The sequence below is a fragment of the Accipiter gentilis genome, chromosome 29 (genome assembly GCF_929443795.1).
Source record: "Accipiter gentilis chromosome 29, bAccGen1.1, whole genome shotgun sequence".
In the NCBI taxonomy this organism is placed as follows: Eukaryota; Metazoa; Chordata; class Aves; order Accipitriformes; family Accipitridae; genus Astur; species Astur gentilis.
Window position 1 is genome coordinate 9928510 of NC_064908.1, and position 18019 is coordinate 9946528.

At 47.4% G+C, this 18019-nt stretch overlaps 1 protein-coding gene across 1 annotated transcript; it reads left to right on the forward strand.

The window, feature by feature from the left end:
* Window positions 1–12994: 12994 nt before the first annotated feature.
* POLE3 (DNA polymerase epsilon 3, accessory subunit) lies at window positions 12995–17356 on the forward strand. Its single transcript, XM_049833060.1, has 5 exons — window positions 12995–13057; window positions 13158–13233; window positions 14023–14108; window positions 14845–14963; window positions 15459–17356. The coding sequence occupies exons 2-5, from the start codon at window positions 13168–13170 to the stop codon at window positions 15617–15619; spliced, it is 432 nt and encodes a 143-aa protein (XP_049689017.1). The 5' UTR covers window positions 12995–13057; window positions 13158–13167; the 3' UTR covers window positions 15620–17356.
* The last annotated feature ends 663 nt before the right edge of the window (window positions 17357–18019 follow it).

Here is an 18019-nt window from a genome sequence, read left to right on the forward strand (position 1 = left end):
TGGGCTGCCTGCCCCCTGCAGTGCTCAGCCGTAACCTTGGAAACCTGCAGGGGCCTTGAGAAGGCACCCAGCCAAGCAGCCACTTGCTGTTTGACTTGTGTCCTAAGATATTTAGAGCCTGTGAAGGCCTAGCAGGACTTTCTGCTGGCAGCCCCCACACAAAGCTCCTCCCCTGTGGTAGAAAGGGGCCTGGAGCCTCCTTTTCCCTTCTTCGTACAGCACGGTAGCAAGGCACAAGCTAGGATGTGAACTGCATGCTATGCAGCTCAGTGATCGGTGGAGCAGAAAAGGCCCAGAGCTGAATCCACTTGGGCTGTGAGAATTGCCTTCCTGCTCAGGGAAGCATCCAGATCCATACCCGTGGACGCTGTGTTGCTGGAGCCTCCTGCACCCAGGGGACTGCAGAGCCCAGGGGAAGAGGCACCAGGCACAACCATGGGTGAGAGCTGTCAACGCAGCTGAGCAGCCCTCCTGCTGCTCAGCCTTTCAGCAGCGATGCCTGGGAGCCCAGTGGGCTCCAGCTCTGCTCCCCAACACCTCCCACTGTCTCCAGCCACAGTGATCCAGAGTTCAGGGTGGGGTAAAGAGGGGGCCCCTAACAAAGACGTGATTCATTCTTTAATTGCTGCTGGTTTGTTTAGCACTGTAGTTGTCTTTGCTGCCTAATCAAAATGCAGAGGATGCACAAGCAGTGCAGGATATTTCAACAAGTAGAAACACCCTGTAGGACAGGCAGAGCCAGAGCACCAGAAGCTCCCACAACCTCTGGTTTCTCAGCAGCCCCAACACATCTGCCTTTTCTCACAATACTGCTGCATTTGAGTACAGGGGAAAGAGGGATCCCCATTTCCCAGCAGGGCTGACAATGTCAGAGGTGTAGGAGTTGAGCAGATAGAGCCTGATGACACTGGTCCAGACCCTGCAAGCCTGGGCCACCAACTAAACTTTTTTGGCTGCCTGGTGGCACCATAGCTCCCAGTGCTACCATGCAGCCTCCAGAGCTCCAAAATCCTTCAGGACCCAGTAACCCATGGGCAGCTGGGGAAGCAAGTGCTGTTGGCTCCTGCCTCTCCAACAGGCACTCAAAGCAGCAAGCTCAGGGCAAGGTCTGGTGAAGCATGGTGGTCACAGGAGGGGGAAGGCTGCTCTAGATCCTGGGACTCTGTGATAAAAGCATCTCTGCCCATAACAAGTACCTCATTCCCACATCTGGCACAGCTGCTTTGTGTGAGGGATTAATGCAGTCCACAAAACCCAGAAACACAAGGAGGGGAACACAGAGCCCCAAAGAGGAAGTGAGTCCTTTGCCAGCAGCCAGGAGTACATCCCTGCACCACAGGCAGGCTCTCCAGTGAAGAGACAACCTGGCCAAGCATGCAGCCTATGCCACACAACATCCTGCAGTTCCCTGTCTCAGCTGCCCAAGGAAATATTCGCACCCCGGCATTTGGAAACACATCCCCATGGCCTGCTCTGTGCTCTCCTTGTAGACATGGGTACAGCCAGTGGAGCAGGTCCAGCGGTGACGCCTTCAGCTACAGCAGAGCTCACCAACATCAGAGCTCATCCAAATTGTAACCAGCTGAAACTGGAGGTGTCACATGCTCTATAACATCCCAGCCACATCTGCTGACGTGCAAGAGAACTCTGGACACAGAGCATCCTCACCTTCATCTCCTGTCCTCACAGGCAGCACTGGCAACGAACCTGGGAGAGGAACTGAGTCACATGTATTTATATTACAGAAACTACAAGAGGGAGGGTCTGGGGACCGCTCACCATCTCGGCCCTGGGGTCTGCAGAGAAACCTCACAGAGGCTCAAAACCTGTTAGGCTCTGTCTAACAGCAAGAAAGCAGATGAAGGTCCCCAGAAGAGAGGCCCTGGATTGCCTGGGGCCACAGTCTGTGCTGCTGTCATCTCCTGGACAGGAGGGTTGAAGAAGGACCCTGCCACTGTCCCCAACATCCATCTATCCCTCACCACATCCCCCAGAAACCCTGTTGATGCCCGAGCACCACAGACACGGGTAAATTGTGTCAAAGAGTGTCCTGGAGAATCAGGAACCAGCACACAGGTAGGATGGGCACTACTCAAGGATACAGGGTAATTTCTAAGGCACTTCAAAATGTTCCCTCCTTCAGGCTTATCAAAAACGCTTCCCCTCATCTGTTCAGCTAAATCCATTTGTTGACATTCCCAGTGATCTCCATCTGCCACCCATCAAAATTAAAGCTTTATCCCAGCAAATTTACTTGCTCATGAAAAAAATACAGTCTGGGATTGCATGTTTCAGTGCGCAGCATCCCCAGCTATCAATGACCAGCACAGCACATCTCAACCCACAGGACACGCAACACCAAGCAGTCCTACTAAGGGAACAAGCAAACAATCCACTCTGCGGTCCCAGGTATCCTGAACCTCTGTTAATGCAAGCAGAGTGTGCACCAGCCCAGCCTTGCCATGTCCTTGTCTCCTTCACCGCACATCCCCATGACAGCATCTAGACTACGGCTTGTGGTGTTCCTCTCTGACATTGACAAGCCTGCAGCTCTCCCCAGCACATGCAGCAAGTGGCGAGAGGTGTTTTACATGCCACCCTGTCTCCTAGGAGCTCCCCAGGCTCACAAAAAGCCTCCCATCTCCATGTCTTTATTGCAAAATGCTTTTAAGAGGCAAAAGGAAAGACAAACAGGACAGTAACAAAATGCACTGTATCTATCTAAAGCAGGCAGTCTCACAGGTTTGGGTAAAAGAATCCCATGAGATAGGATTTTTCCAAATTTAAAAAAAAAAGTGAAAGTAAAGAAGAGTCTCTGTGGTACTCCAGGACTCCAAGGCCATGGGAGTCTCCCACATCCTCCTCCCAGAGGGCTTGAGGTTCACAGTCTGCAAAAATCACTGCTTACTCTCAAATCCAGCAGATTCAAGTCTGCTCCATCCTGCAGTGCAAAGCACTAGCAGAGAGCCCCAAGATCAAACATGATCCCACAAGGAGCTGGGCATCTCCAACAACCCACAAAGGGCACGTAGGAGATACAGTCCCTCATCTCCTACAAGTGCCAGGATCTGGTTCAGTGGTGATAACCAGGCACCTGCATAGTCATAATCCATCCTTCACCCAGGAGACAGAGCAGCACTGCAAACTAAGCAGAGAAATCATCTGAGCACTCACATGTGAGCTCTGGCTCTCCCAGCTGCTCCATAATTCCCACACGGGATGGTTACTCTCTCCAGCAAAGTCCAAGCACCAGAGTCCTGCGCTGTGATTTAGCTGCCACAAGCCTTTGACCTTGGCACCACTATAAAGGAGGAGGGGGAAAAAAACAGTATATAAATGTCCCAAGGGAGCAGAGCTCCAGTATAAGGAAGTTACAAATTAAATTGCATGCCAGGAAGAGATGGTGGTGGTGGTGCGTGCAACGGCCCCTTTCTCTACTGGCTCCCAACAGTGAGGTAGCAACTCTAACTTCCCTCTTAACATTTAAACCCCTGGGGACTGACCTTAACCTGCATTTCTATTCGAGTCTCCAGCAAACTGCACATTCAGCTGGTTGGCCTGGGAGTTAATGACTTTCTTTTAAAATTTAACACAGTTCTCCATCACAAATTTGTTTGCCAGCACTAGGATCTGCCTTTGGCTGGATATTCAAATCCAAACGCATGCTTAGACAGTTATTCCAAGCAAAAGGGTAACATACACACACAGAAAACCCACAAGGTTGAAGCTGACTTCGAAACTAAAGAAACTAAATCAGACTGAGAAAAATTACCTGGTTTCCTAAATGGTAAGAGGATTGGAACAGAAAGGGTTTGGGCTATTTCTGGGCAATCCTGAGGCCAGATTTCTAGGAATAGCAAAGTCTGCCATACAGGGCAGACACACAAACCTCAGCACTTTCCCAGCAGTGGGATTGCTGCAGACCACTCTCCCCCAGGGTCTACAGCAAGCATCGAGTACAGGGCACAGCTGGGGTGCTCCTGTTCCTGACACCACCTCTGCAGCAAGCACAGCTGAATCATTCCCTGAAAAACGTCAATGAGGAACCCAACAGAGATGCAGACTGGCTGATTACTAAATCCTTTTCCAATCTGGGACCCAAGAAAGGTTTCCCCTGCTGCAAGTGTATCGTTAGAAACACTGCACCTTCTCTGCTCACGTCTCAGCATCTGCACATCCTGTTGAGGCCCAAATCTGTGAGCCAGCTGCAGCACCCACAGCAACACCCATACCACACCCCAGCACAGTCTTTGCTGCTGCCCTTGCCAAACTGAGGCTCCATCTGCTCACACTACAGGCAAGTTTTCAAGGCAGATGCACTTGAGACACCATGCTCCTGCAAAAATGCACCCTCCAGCAGAAAGCAAACGCTGCACTGAAGATTAAACTAGCATTGACCCAATGTTAGCAAATAACTCGTGAGCTGCTCCTGCCCACTTCCCAATGCGCAAAACCGTTCATCCCCTTCTGCAGTGTCTCCCACAGCCAGCACAGGATCCCAACACAGCACTCAGCTCAGTGCTGCTGCTTTGCCGAGATATCAGAGTCTCTGTGATGTCCAGTTTTACCAGACCCTTGTCTTTGCATCTCTATAGGACTTGACGTGTTTGGCATTTTTCACCCATAGCTTTGGGTAACTTCGTTGGCTGATACCTTTTCTAAATCTCTCTCTCTGCCCCTTCCCCCCAGAATTAACAGTCTGAACATGCAAAGGGACTAACCCACAGCAATTCTTGGCATCTGCACTGGTAAGGCATTGCCGTAAGAACTCAGGATGCCTGTGGCTTAAAGCACAGCAAGTGCTTCTAGGGCAGGCAAAGGATTTGTAACAAATTCCACATGAGCAGGAGCTGTTACAAACCTTCTCAGCTACTCACAAGGAATGCAGTGCACAAAACAGCCTGTGTGCACAACTACTTGTTCCTGTGCACATCTTTTAGCAGGGCCAAGCTTGCTGAACTCTGAAAACAGTACGTCTTGTCCTTCACCCCCTTCTATGGCGAAGGCTAAACTGTGACTGAAACTGTTCAGCCTAAGGCAGCTACAACTACGCTGTGGTTTGTATTAGAGCTACTCCATAATCAGCTCCTCTCCATGAGACAGTACACAGCAGAGAAACAGGTAGGAGGGTGAGAAGCTCTTCTTTTATTTTCAGTTCTAGAAGGTTTTCACCTGCCTTGAACACTCTGAGGCTGCAGAAACTGCCTGGCTGCTTCACTTGCCTGTGCTGTGGCTCATAAGGGAGACAGGTTAATTTGGAAGGGATCCCTTTGAAGCACAGCAATGCTTCCTGATCACTCCAGAAACATCCTGTAAAAAATGTCTCCTACAGGGGCTAGCAGAGCCTCAGACTGTCACCCTTTATAGTGAGGAAACAGCAGCTATAGAGGATACTGGCAATCAAGAGCAAGGGGTGGGTTATCCTCAGGAACACAGCACAGTCTAATTCACTCTCAGAAAGCTGAGTGGAGATACTGACCCCATAGCACAAATGGGTCACAATAAACTTTTTTTTTTTTTTTTCATCTTTTTTTTCTTTTTTCCTTTTGCCATTTCTAGCCTGCAGAATAACAGTAGCCTGGGCACACACCTAATTTAGGAACATTACACAAACACCTCACAATTTTACCACGTCAAGGCTTTGTCCTTGGCTTTGCATTTCTTTAAGGCAGTGGGACTTTCACAGGCAAGGTGTTTAACACACACCTGTCTTACAGGCTTTAACCTGAATAAAAGCAGAGCTAATTACAGCACTACATAAACTCACAGCACCATTCTTCCCCATGCACTCTGAACCTTCAATTACACTAGCGAAGAGTAGCACCATGAGAAGGTCCAGGTCTCTTACAGAACGTCTGATCTGAACATCCAGTTCTCCTTCTGCAGCAGCCCTAGGGCCCATTACATCTGCCCAAGTAGGCAACCTATGTCAAGCAGAAATATATGCAAAAAAATAAATACAGTGGAAGTACAGCAAAAACTTCAACAGCAAGTGGTGAGGTACAGCAATCCTGGACAAGGATTGCCTAGTGCCACAGGTCACTGGAGCAGCGGCTGCCACTTGAAACTCGTGTGGGCATTGGGGCTGCCTGATCTCTGGGTTTGTGATGCTGAGTCTCTGCTCTCAGACCCTGCTGCTTTGCACACAGAGCTGGGATCCAGCACTCTGCTGTTGGAGCAGCTGTTAACCTCTGTATGTGTTACTTACTCTGACACTGCTTCAGTTCAAGTTTTGATATTTTTTATGTTTATTTGGGACCAACTTAGCAAACAAATTTCCACTGTCTGAACAGTAATCCTGCTTAGAAGCAGCTGTCTCAGGAAAATGAAACACTCAAAGCTAGCACATGGATAGGTAAAATTAGACACTTCAAGAGGTATGCTTTTCTGAGCCTGCTGCTGTGGATTACTGGATTTTGACAAATGCTAAGCATTAATCCATTGCTGACTTACTTTAATGCAATAAAAATAATATAATAATCAAGCTGGGTCTTTAAAAAATTTAGTGACATTTCTTATAAAAGAGATAGGTTTTAATATAGGAAAAGATCTCTTGAGAATTATGATTTTGGCCTTAGTGTGGTCACATGGATCAAAGCAATTAAGTTATAACAGCTTAAAAAGTAATTGCATGTCACCTGAGCTGAATTGTGCACACAGTCTGAAGCTACATGAAATAGCTGAGCTGCTCTATCAGCTGGCTGACGCCATGCCCCTGGATGCAGCTTTCCAGGGCTTCAGCCAGGGTCTGGTACTACTCAACCTCTCAGTGAGCCAGTTTAGCTCACTAATTTCACAGAAAATTAACTATTTCTGGCATTGACATAGCAAACAGATTTGGCCAGGGCATATGATGGGGCAGACAGAGATCAAATGCTGGAAATGGCACAATGGAAAGGGGTAAGTTGCCCTTTTTGTTGGCAAAGATCTCCTTCATCATCTGGTGAAGCCCCACTTCTAGTCTGCACAAAGTAAAATAAAAGGTACCAAAGTTCTCCTACACTTTTGTGTTCAGATTAAGCTTAGCTGAAGGCTGCTGCTGAAAGGGCAGCTGTCTTCTTTCTCTCCCTGTAACTATATGATCCTGACGTGCCCCTTTTGCCCAAGCATGGGACTGGGCACATAGAATCATAGGATCTCTCAAGTTGGAAGGCATCCATAAGGATGATCGAGTCCAACTCCCTGCTCCTGCAAGACTACCTAAAATTAAATAATATGACTAAGAGCATCGTCCAGATGCTCCCTGAACTCTGACAGGCTTGGTGCTGTGACCACTTCCCTGGGGAGCCTGTTCCAGTGACCAATCACCATCTCAGTGAAGGACCTTTTCCTATATAGAATTCAAGAATATTTAAGAAAATAAAAGCAGACATACTGGGTCAGACAAAGGTCTGTGTAGTTCAGTATCCTGTTTCTGAAATGGTCAGAAGGTGATGCCTAGGGGAGAACACATGAATAGAGCAGGCACATGAGACATTTTCCAAAAATAGTGACTCAGCCCCTAACAATTTTCAGTTCAAGGACTTTCCACTACAATATGGTCAACTTTACTGGACATTTTGTAGCCATAGAAGGAGTTGGGTTCCCATTTGGGTGGTGGCACACCATTAGTTCAGCCTTAATGTGGCCACTTTAAGCCACCTCTGTGAATTAATTTGCATTCTGAATCAATTAGCAGAGCATAGCCTGATTATTGCATATATTGTTTCACAACCATTATATTATCTGTAGTCAAAGACGTTTCCCTCCCTCCAAGCTGAAAGCACTCACCTTCACAATGTTTTTAAAGAGCATGAGGTTCATCTGTCCAGGTGAGATAATGTCTGACCCAGCTGCAGAGTTCAGGCCTGGAAAAATAGGTCTTTCTGAACCGCAATACAAATAGAAGCAAGATTCATGGTGAAACAAATTCAAATGAACAGTATGAAAGGCAAATCAAAGGTTACCCTACAGGTTTCCTTCTCAAAGCACTTTCCAAAGTGAATTAACAAAGTTAGCATTAATGTAATAGTCGGTCCGCACAGCTGAAAATAGCTCCTTAACTGGTACACATGATTTGTCCAAATATCTTTCTTAGGTCAGATAGGAAAGTCTACTCAATCAGTAGAATTTTAGGCTGGCAATTTTTTGATAGTCACAACTGCTGAATTAGTTCATGGTAAAAAAGGATCCCAAGAAGATATCTTGAGGCTGAAACTGTATTTGGAGGCCTTAGTCAGAGCTAATCTAACCTTAGAAGACCTGAAGTAGGAAGAGAAGTGCATGAGCGACATTTGCATGGTAGCACGCTCCACTGGGAACTGGGGTCCTCATTGCTGTGCCCATTTTGTCTTTAGGGAAAGGAAAGACAGAATGATTCCAGATATTAGAGCTAAGTTTGAGGACAGATGCAATTGAAAATTTAGAAAATATAACGACAAAGTAAAAGCTTATTTCCTTTTAAAAAGGATAACATGAAGTGTTTAAAATTCATTTGTCTTCTATAACAAAAAAAAAAAAAAAAAAAAAAGGCAGCAGAGCAGAGCAGCCATGGACAGTCTCCCAGACATACTGAAAGTAGTAAATGCAAATCCTGGAACAACATCCCACACCACTGAAGTCACTCCAATTTGAGCTGTGTCCCTGCCTTCAGCTTTGTGAACATTCTGTCTCTTACTGTTTTATTACAAACACTGATAGCTAACAGGACATGCACTTAACTCTGGCCTTGAGCACTTTGCTCTTACTCACCTTCAGTGATAACTTGCTCTCAATAGCAGCTCAGGGGGGATCCAGTTAGCACTAATGAGGGGGAAGAGGCATGAGGTGATTCACAGGCCTGCAGGGGTTAGGAACACAACGATTTGCAGGCTCAAGACTTCACAGAGCCTTATGCCTACATTCAATCTTGCAACCCAAGCATTCCTAGCAGACATAACAGGATTGTTTTCAGTGCCCAGAGTGAAGGTTTTGCAGATCAGAACATCAACTTGCATGTGTACCAGCTTCTGGCACGCTTCCTCCCCCATTTTTAGAAGAGGAAGAGGTTAATCTATTGCAGTAACAGCCTCTTTATTATAGGACTTGTATCGCACCTATAATACAGCTTCAAGAATCATGGAAATAATATAGGTGTTACACAATGACTACTCTATACAGGAATAATCTGTACTTATTTGGCCATGATGATACTGAAGTATCGTTTTCACAGAAGTAAAGTGAGATTCAAACCCATCTGTACTAATAGCGCGTTCTGCACAGTACAAACACCACTTGGTAAGTTCTGTGTCTACTGCAGCTGGACCATAAACGTAACATTTTTGTGAAATTCTGAGAAAAACAGACTACCATGGGAGTGCCCACCTTTACTGCAGGCTTAAAACTCACAGATAGGCCTTCAGTGTCGTTCTCCTGACATCAATATCTTTTTCTGAGCTTTCTTGAATCAGAGAACGTAGAAGAGAGGGTGCAGCAGAGGTGGAAGGAGTCCTGTGACACTTGGAACATCTAATCTACCCCCTTGAAGAATGGCTGGGGGACATGTTTACTATTTTCAGTGTTGGAAGTTTGTCTAAGAAAAGTAAAGCAAATGCAAGATGAACACCGAGGATCTGATAATTACAAACTATAGAGTGCACTGCCACAATGGCTCCATTTAACAATAGCCAGAATTCCTAGCTAAGCAAACACGAATTTACCTTATAGCAACTGCAATTTTTCCTATATGCAGACCACATTCTCAGGGCCTAAGTGCCAAAAAATGCACATCCCACACCACAGTGTTTGCTGAGCCATGCATGGGACCTGCAGAGCCTCAACCAGTCCTTCTAAGAGTATGAAGGTTACTGCAACCACAATGGCCATTTTGCTGCTCACAGTTGCCATTAAAGAGCTCTTTCCAGCTACAGAAAAGGAGGGCACATGGTCAGACTCCTGTATATCTGGAAAAATCCTAATAAGGAAAGTATAACCATTCATTCTTCTTAATTATCTGTCCATGGTGATCCAGTTCTTGTTGGCACCCAGCAGTAAAACCTTTAAGGATAGGACTGCGCGATTTGTCTAGTATTGATGAATCACTTGGTTAAACAGGAGATCACACCTACGAGCACACACTAGAAAAAAGTGATCAGTGAATATATAAAGCAAGCTCCAGGCAGCTGATATACAAACCTCACTTACAAGGACTTAAGTAAAGCAAGTTGCTGGGGTCTACGGGTGGAATAAAATCATTAGTGAGTGTGGTGATATGTATGATGCAAATATATACATGAGGAAAAAAAACATGTTGGAAATTGAGCACCTAAATTTAACAAGCCATTTCCTGCCATAGGAAATACTTTCCAGCCAAGAAAAGTAACACCTACTCTCTTCTTGATGTCAGCCATCCAAGTTGAGTTACTTTACAGAAGAGAAGCTTTATTTGAACAAGCTACTGAGATAAAGTCTGATGAAGTCACCCATTATACAGATCAGACTAAGCAACCTATTGATCACTTCCAGCTTTAAAGATCTAAGTATCTGTGAACAGTGTTCAACTTGACTAGCTACCTCATGTGAAAAACAAAAACTGCCTTAACTAACTTGGAGTCCTAGTGAAGTTATCTCAAAAGTAAGAATGCTCCTTTCCCTTCTTAAGTGAAAATCAGAATTTAACCAGCACTTTACCTTCCCTTTCCAAAAAAGGCTCTAAAAATTGAATCAGGGTTTCCTAAACAGATCCAAGGATGTTCCTCCTCAGTTCTCTTTAGTGTATCCCAGCACTGTGGATGTCGACAAGTAACCATACCACAAGTAGTTTCATCCCACTGACTCACATCTGCAGTCATCATCTTTGCAACCACCCCAGCAAGGAGAGCAAGAAGATGGTATCATCTATTTAAATACTCTGCAAAACAGAAAAATGGTGAAAATTAACTTAGTAGGAAAAAAGACCCCAAAACACTGAGGATGTATATGGTGTGAAATAAAGTTAACAGACCAAAATTGCAGAGGAATCATGTTGTCCTCAGGTATGGGTACATCCTAGGTCGTGGAAGGCTGACAACCTAGCTTTATGTCCTGTCGCTCCAGAGCTTTTGTATTAAAACAGCTTTCTAGTATCATTTAGCTGTCGTGTAAAACACGAAACATGTTAAACGTGACTTGCAGTAGTTAAGCTTACTGCTGCAAGTCACATTTTACACAGGTACAAAAAAATTGCTATTTGTAGCACAGGTATAAATGCAGCGACACACGAGCAGTGGCTTGGCTAAGCCAGCCTGCGTGGAAAAGCAAAAAACATGAGACAACATTGCCCTTCTGTACTTCATGAAAACACAAATGAATACTCTAAGAGATGTACTTCAACCCTCCAGATATTGTAATTAAAAATAAATATATGCACACACCAGTGACCAAAGCACCCAAGAAAGAAGAGAGCGTGTCATATCAGGAAGATACAAACAACTTGACAGTAAGGACCCAGTCTTTGCTGGCAAGCAGGGGAGCTTTGGGTCGTACCCCTGGCTTGGGGTCAGCATCATCCCTGTTTCTGCTCCATCCTACCCCCTTCACCAGACAGGAACCCAACACTGCCTCGCTCTGTTCTCAAATCATGTACAAAACAACCTCGCCCTCTGGCAAAACACAAAACAAAACAAGCTGCATCGGCTTCTGACCGAGCACCGAGCAGAGAGCCCGTCCAGAGGCCATCTGTTATGGTTACAGATGGACCAGTTACAATCAGTCACTGCCTTCATTAAAAAGTAATGCAACACCCGCTGCAGCATCTCACCTCCGAGAGCCATAAAGTGACCATAGTGTTATCAACAGAATACATTAAAAGGAGCTAAAAATGAGACTCGAGAGACACAATTTGTACACACAGTGATGTTTTTTATTAATCCAGTCACTGTAACTGGAAAAGTCATCAAGCTCTCACATACACAAGCCTTTCTTCAGGTCTGACCTTTGTGTACTCAAAATATAGTATATACTTTGGTATACTAGCCCCAGCATACTATTATGTCTAATACAAACACCTTTACCTACAAACTTGTCTCACAAATGTCTGTAAACTATCCCCATTACAATAATACTGCCCTTGCTACTGGAAAATATATGCTTTCTATGGAAAAAAAAATGTATTGTCAACCACTATTCTCAAATTCAGGTATCACCCCCAAATTACCAGATTAATCTACTCCCTCCTCGCACTCTGAGCTTACTTAAATTCCCTTGTCATGGTATCAATAGGGATAAAGTCTCATGACATATACAGAAGTTTGGGCCAGGCATGGGGCACGGGTCTTCGGGGCAGTGGTGACAGCTGAAGGCACAAACACATGCTCACACAGCGCTGTGGGGAGAGGCCAAAAAACATGGCGGGGGGCAAAGTACCTGCCCCCATGGACACCAACCCTCTGCCCTCAGGCCTCCCATCAGCTGGATCCCCCCAGGCTCTCACCCTCTGCCCTTGCTCCTACTCCCAGCCCCTGCACCCCCTCAGGCTCCCCCTGACCCCCCGGTATACCACTGCGTACACCTGCCCCCGCCCCAATACACGCTGCAGGCTCCCATTCCCAGCCACTACACACGCACCCCCCGGTTCCCACTAACTGTCCCCACCCTCCCACCAACAGCCCAGGGTTCTCCTCACGGCCACCCACCGCGCCCGCTCCCCCTCACGGACACCCGCCCCCGCGCTCCCCCTCACGGGCACCCACCGCGCCCGCTCCCCCTCACGGACACCCACCCCCGGGCTCCCCCTCACGGTCACCCGCCACCCCCGCGCTCCCCCTCACGGGAACCCGCCCCCGCGCTCCCCCTCACGGGAACCCACCGCGCCCGCTCCCCCTCACGGGCACCCACCCCCGGGCTCCCCCTCACGGACACCCGCCACCCCCGCGCTCCCCCTCACGGACACCCGCTACCCCCGCTCCCCCTCAGGGCCCCTCCCGCCCCGCCGCCCGTCCCGTCACCAGGCAACGGCGGCCGCGGTGGCGGGCGGGAAGGGCCGCGCTGCACGCCGGGACGGGTCGGAGGGGAGGGGGCAGCGGCTGAGCGCGCGCTCTCCGGCGTGGCCGCCCCGGGCGAGGTACGGGCGGGCCGGGCTGCCCACACGCACCGCCCCCCTCCCCCCCCCCCCCCGGCCCCTGTCGCCGCCCGCGCCCGGTGACGCCCCGTTTGCCTTGCAGGAGGCCCAGGATGGCGGAGAGACCGGAGGACTTGAACCTGCCCAACGCCGTCATCACCCGCATCATCAAGGAGGCGGTGGGTGCCGGTCCCGGGGGAGGGGGGCCTCCCGCCGCGGCGGGGGGCGGCGGGGCGAGCCGGCTTTCCCCGGGCAGCCCCCGCAGAGGGTTCGTGGCTCCGCGGTTTTGCTGCCCGGAACGTGCCCGGGCCCCGGGAGGAGCCGCCCTGGGGAGCGCGGCGGAGCCGGCCGCTGCCCGCGCTGTGTCCCCGAGGGCTCCTGCGGGGAGATCGGCTCTCGGTGAGGGCCCCGGGCCCGAGGGAGGGTCCGGGCCCCAAAACAGGGCCCCAAAACCCCCCAGTCACGACGGAGTAATGCCCGAAAGTAGAAGTTCAAAGGCAGGGGAGCTCTCGCAGCGGGGCTCGGCGAACCAGGTCCCCAGACGAGGTCAGAGCAGAAGCGATTCGCTGTCTGTATGAAAATCCAGAATAATTCCCAGTCGTTGACTTAATGATATGTTCGGTCTTGAGCTGTGAGATGTTGGTGAATGGATCTGGATACGGCAGAGTGACTGGTCTGCGTCAGGAGGTTGGTAGTCATCGGGTGAATGGCCCCAGAGAGCGTGGCCGGACCCGTCGCTGATGCAGAAGGTATTTTGCTTCTGTGTAGCTTGTTGCATTTAAGAGAAGGCAGCCAAATTGCGGTTGGCTTTCAGCTGGCATCAAAGTTTCTGTGATAGCATCTGAGATCAACCTTTAGCGTCCAGCTGTGCTGAGCCCTCTGAATGCCTTAACAGAACTGACACGTGAATTATGCAAGTTTAAGTCATTTGTAGAAGCTGCTGATAAAACCTGCATTTTTTTTTTCAGCTTCCTGATGGAGTAAATATTTCCAAAGAAGCTCGGAGTGCAATATCTCGAGCGGCAAGTGTGTTTGTCCTTTATGCAACATCATGGTAAGAATTTGTTACACGGGATAACCAGTACAGTTGATTTATAATTCACCTCTCTGCTGGCTGTCCTGGAGTATTTGTTTCGGTATTGTCTGTTTATATACATAAAATGATCTTTAGTGTAGCCCAGTCTGCCAGACTGCAGCTGTTGGGTTTGGACTGCCCTTAACACCTGTGGGGAAAGCAGCTTGGCTCTCCACACAGAGATGCTCCAACCCCACCAGGGACAAAAGGGGTCCCAAACTGCCATTAGCCTTAGAATATGGCTGTGTGGCTTTTCCTGGCAAAGGCAAGAGCCCTTTGTTCACTTTCCAGGCTACTCACCACATAGCGGTGTTAGGGCAAGTGTGAGCCAAACTAGTCAGCCTTGGAGCTGGCCACAGAGGACACAGTAATGTCTTTGGGGCGGCTCAGAATATGCTGTGCAGGCAGTCACTTCTCTGGTGTTAAGTACTCGCACAGCTTTGTGGAATTGTCACCTTACAGCTAATGTTCAGACTTTCTCCTTCCCCCTGGTTGTAGAAAAGGTCCATGCAAGCAGAAAACTAATGTTGTGGGAAAGCAGTGCACAAACAGCCAATGTAAACAAGAAGGTATCTTAAACTATTAGTAAGTGATTTAAAAAAAACCCAAATGTTTAGGAGATGGCTTTTTGTTGTTGTTGCTTGTGACTTTAATAAACAAGACTAAATTGATACCAGTACCAATTACCTCTATTTTCCTTCTTGTTTTTGACTAGTGCAAATAACTTTGCCATGAAGGGGAAGAGGAAAACACTGAATGCCAGCGATGTTCTCTCTGCCATGGAGGAAATGGAATTTCAGCGATTTGTAGCCCCTTTGAAAGAATCACTGGAAGGTATCGTCCTCAGTTCATGTCAAGGGAGTCTAATTACCACCAAGTCCTGTTTTCCTCGAACACTGGACAAGCAACACTTACTTGCCTGTCTTGTTTCTCTTCTCTTTGCCCAGCATCCTACACTGCAGTTTGCCTGGGGAATAAATAATGTGCACCTTAACAGGACTGGGATAACATTATTTCACAACTGATGAGGATTGGGAAAGTCTCATCTGCTATCACTCCCCTATTATGTTTATCTAAGGAAAGTCTTAGGTGCTGCCTGTAAATGTGAACTCCTGCGTCCTTTTCAGCATTTTTCTGCTGAAACTTAACCTGATTTCCTATGGAGCTGGTCAGCACAGCTCAAATAATAGGGTGAGTTGCTGCTATGAGTTCACTGCTCCCCTTGTAAGCCTGGAGAGCAAGTGGATGTTGGACTTCAGCTCCTGTACAGTTCATGCCATGGAAACACTGGCTTGCAATTTTTCAGTGTTCTCTCTTTTTCTTTTTTAGTTTACAGGCGTGAACAGAAAGGAAAGAAAGAAGCAAGGAAGGATAAAGACAAGAAGGCCGACTCAGAGGAGCAAGATAAGAGCCGAGAGGAAGAGAATGATGACGATGATGAAAGGATGGAGGAAGAAGAGCAAAATGATGAGGAAGAGGTGGACAACTGAGGTTGCTGACGAGATGTGTGCAGGGGCTGGGTTTTGTTCAGAGGGATATAAATGCTGTAAATCAACCTTGCTGTGTCCCCTCTTGTTTCCAGTAGAGCTTTGTACTGCTCCTCTGCAGCCCGTCCCTTTTTGGCTTTAACTTGTACATAAAGGACTTCTGCAAAAGCTTTTCTCGTGGAACGACTACTCCTCCCTGTGCACAGAGGGCTTCGCACCCTCCCCAGGTCCTGAACAGACAGTAACGGGACTGGGCTTTTTATGCTGAGTTGGCTCTGAAACAGAGGAGAAAAGAAATGTCAGATGGTCAGTAGAGCAGCTGGCCAGGAGAACTTGAGAGACTGTTGAATAAGCTTGTTAAGTCAGGGGTGGAATCAAATAGATCATTAACCCTTTGGGGCTTAGAATCTACATGATGATGTCAGGAGGCTTGGAAGCTGAACATTGAAGCTTTTTATCCAAGTGACTTGTGGTTTTCCTTCATTTTCTTGCATTCTGGCTGTGCCTTCTCTTCCTGCTGTAACTGTGACAGTGATACTGTGTCTTTCAACCTTAGCAGTCTTATGCAGTAATACAGTACAACTGTACAAGGACCAGTGGTCCACTTGGCTGACTCTCGCCCAAATCAACCTGAATCAAAAAAACTTCACAGCACTTACAGTGTAAACTAAATACCAAAAGTGCTTGTTTTGTGTCTTTAAAGCCCTGGAAGACCAAGAGGAATTTTATTAAAAATCGGAAGCAAAATGAATGGCTACAATGTGCATTGGGGATGAAAAAAGGTGGCTGTATCAAGTGGTATGTTTGTTGCAGGTCAGCAGTGGGCACCAGTGGATCTGATGGTCTCGCCTCCTTTCCCTCCCTTGCAGAGCTGCAATTCCTGCAGACAGGTTGGTGACTGCAGCAAGTTTAAATGTGGTAGAACAGAGTGGTGGATCTTGGGGGTTTTTTTCTTTTCCCAACTGCAATGGACTAATGACATCCAAGATCCATCTTGAGTCTTCGACAGTCATTCCAGACATGTGGCTAGCCTCCCAGTGTGATGGGCTCCAGGAAGGCAGTGAGGACGGGATGCTCCACCTAGGAGGGCCAGCCTCAGGCCTGTGGTTTTTGAAATAGGTCCTTCAAGAAAGATGGGTTGAAACAAGCTGTTTGTATTCCTAGTACCCATAGAGGTTTGCTCTTTTATACTTGAATTCTTAGCTTTGATGCCTTTCTCTTCTCTGAGAAAGTATCTATTAGAATAAGCTCCTTTTTGGGAAAAATGCTTTTTTATTTGACTGATCTTTTTGAAGACTAAAAAACCTGATACTTGAACTTAACTGAGGTGAAGGAAACTGGAGGAAAGTTTTAGGTACATTGAAGTAAAACCTACAAGTTTTGCTGATGTGCAGTTTTAAAATAGCACTTGTGAGGAATAGTATGTCCTTTTCACAAAAAAATTGATGCAGAGCTAGCTACCTACAAGAGCAACCCTGCCTTTATGCTTTCATGGCACAATGGCTTCTCACACAGAGAAGCCTGGCTCCTGAAAAGAACTGAATCAACAAAGATTTTCTGCTCTTTAGTTTCTACTGGCATGCAGTCAGTAACAGATGAAAAGACTGAGTTGATGTCTTCCCAAGATCTCTAATAATAAAAAAGGCCTTCCTTCTAGCTCTTTTTCCTCTTTTCTTTTTTATTTTTTCCTCTTCTAGTACGTATCTGGGGTGTATATTCTGGAAGGGAACAATAAATAAAAGCCAGATTTTTTGCAGAAGTGGAGTCTCTTATTTCTGTCAATAATAAAATGAGCTGGTTGTGATTGCATAAGCACGCATCTGAGTGTGCAGTGAAGGCATAAGCAAACTCACTATGAAATTGTTTAGGGAGAAGCTGACAGCAAAGGGGGGATGAAGACTGCTGCAAACTTGCCTTTGAGAGGAGCAAGGAAAGCGTGGAGACTCGGACGAGAGGAGATTTCCAGTTACCTGTGAAGTGAGGTTTGGGTGCTGGTGTTTGTATACCTGGTGGAAGCAGCCTTCAGCTCACCCTTGCTCCTGGTCAGAGGTGCTAGGCTGGGGGGAAAGAGAGGAGAGATACTGGGTTGTGGTTTATGTACTGCAGCAGGCTAAGAAAACGATATTATCCTGTGGGAGCTACAGGCCACCATGAGAACGTATCTATTAGAGTAAGCCCCTTTTTGGGAAAAATGCTTTACAATTTGACTGATCTTTCTGAAGACTAAAAAACATGATCCGTGCATCTCCCATGCTCCAAGGAGATGGAGAAAATAGCTTGTCCTGCACGTGTGCATGTGTGCTGCCAGGCCTGCAGTGTGGCTCCAGCCTCCCTTGGCCTGGCAAGCCCCCGCAGCACCCCGAAGCCCTGCTCTGGGCCCTGCTAATACCCCAAAACCCTGTT

Coding starts and splice junctions, on each gene's coding strand:
- POLE3 (XM_049833060.1), top strand. CDS start 13,168: ATGGCGGAGAGACCGGAGGACTTGAACCTGCCCAACGCCGTCATCACC. Junction 13,234..14,022: donor CCCGCATCATCAAGGAGGCG/GTGGGTGCCGGT, acceptor TTTTTTTTTCAG/CTTCCTGATGGAGTAAATAT. Junction 14,964..15,458: donor TTTGAAAGAATCACTGGAAG/GTATCGTCCTCA, acceptor TTTCTTTTTTAG/TTTACAGGCGTGAACAGAAA.